The sequence below is a fragment of the Austrofundulus limnaeus genome, unplaced genomic scaffold (assembly GCF_001266775.1).
Source record: "Austrofundulus limnaeus strain Quisiro unplaced genomic scaffold, Austrofundulus_limnaeus-1.0 Scaffold67, whole genome shotgun sequence".
NCBI classification, from domain to species: domain Eukaryota; kingdom Metazoa; phylum Chordata; class Actinopteri; order Cyprinodontiformes; family Rivulidae; genus Austrofundulus; species Austrofundulus limnaeus.
Genome location: NW_013952469.1, coordinates 2,310,078 through 2,311,667, shown reverse-complemented (window position 1 = coordinate 2,311,667; position 1,590 = coordinate 2,310,078). Strand labels below are relative to the sequence as shown.

General features: G+C 40.3%; 1 protein-coding gene across 1 annotated transcript in view; it reads left to right on the top strand.

The window, feature by feature from the left end:
- Positions 1-272: 272 nt before the first annotated feature.
- The window catches only part of LOC106518889 (nebulin), a gene marked incomplete at its 5' end in the record, with an annotated part of 42,099 nt that continues 40,781 nt past the window's right edge, over positions 273-1,590 (top strand). The window contains 3 exon segments of the mRNA XM_014010322.1: positions 273-377; positions 465-569; positions 660-768. Coding sequence (XP_013865776.1) covers positions 273-377; positions 465-569; positions 660-768 — 319 coding nt within the window.

Below are 1,590 nucleotides of genomic sequence, written 5' to 3'. Positions count from 1 at the left end.
ACAATACCTACAGTACCTACAGTACATACAGTACCTACAGTACCTACAGTACCTACAGTACATACAGTACCTACAGTACCTACAGTACCTACAGTACATACAGTACCTACAGTACCTACAGTACCTACAGTACCTACAGCACCTACAGTACCTACAGTACCTACAGTACCTACAGTACTACAGTACTACAGTTCATACAGTATCTACAGCACCTACAGCCACCACAACTACACACAGGATGTTTGATGTTGTGTTGTCCATGCTTCTCACAGCTGAAGTACAAGGAGGTGTACGAGAGGAGCAAAGCCCAGATCAACATGGACCCTGAGGCTCATGAGATCCGTGCTGCCAAAGAGGCCTACAAGAACATCAGCAACGTAAGCAGCCATGATCAGGAAGTCTGTCAGAGCTGTGAGCTGAACTTAAAACAAGCTGACAACACGTCGTGCCTTTCTTTCTTCTAGCTCGACTACAAGAAGAAGTACGAGGCCACCAAGAACAAGTGGATCTGGACTCCCAGTAGGCCGGACTTCGTCAACGCTGCCAAGAACTCCTTGCAGCAGAGCGACGTGAGTTGAAGGGTTTCATTTCAAACTCAGGTCTTCTGTAACGACCTCAGCTTCATTAGCTCTGATGTTCCACACATCGTTGGCCCACAGGTGGAGTACAAGTATGACAAAGAGATGCTGAAGGGCTGCGTGATACCTGTCTCTGAAGACAAGTACACCGAACTGTACAGGAAAAACGCTGAAATGTCCAGTCAGGTGAGTTCTTCCTGTTTTACTTAGAAATGGTATAAAACTGTGAAAAAGGCAGCTATCGTTTATATTCAATTACAAACTACACTGAAAATAATAACTTGTAAGATGTACTTGAAAAAAAAATCCTCTAACAAATTTGCACTAGCGTTTGTTAAGTAAATTTAAATGCTACAAATTCATGTAATATTTACTCATCGTTATGTAGTAAAAGTTATTAAGAATATAGTTAATAGAGACGTGACGTTCACTAACAATCCGAATCTTTTGAACGGCTCTTTACAACGAATGATGGGAGCCGGATKGTGYYCAGTAACGAGCCATTTGTAGTTTTTCATACTTAAATCGCTCCCGCTTTGCTTTTTCACGGAAAACAGGGGAGTTGTGGAGTACAGAGGCTCACAGTGAAGGGGGAGTGGGGTTTCTGCTTGACAAACACATGGCTCCACCCACGTGACGGGATGACGTCATTAAGTACGGCTACGTGATGACGTATTTTCCTACGTGATGACGTAATACGTTCAAAATCGAACGGCTCTTTTGAACGGCTCTGTGAAACAAACGGCTCCCCAAGATCTGGATCCCTTCAAATAGCCATTTATCCCATCTCTAATAGTTAAAGATTTGTGAATAAATCAGGTAAATTTTACTTAATTAGATCAATTAAATCTTGTAACATATACTTGATCAAATTAAGTAAAATTTACCTGATTTATTCACAAATCTTTAACTATATTCTTAATAACTTTTACTAGATAATGATGAGTAAATATTACATAAATTTTTAGCATTTAAATTTACTTAACAAAAGTAAGTGCAAATAGTTATGAGG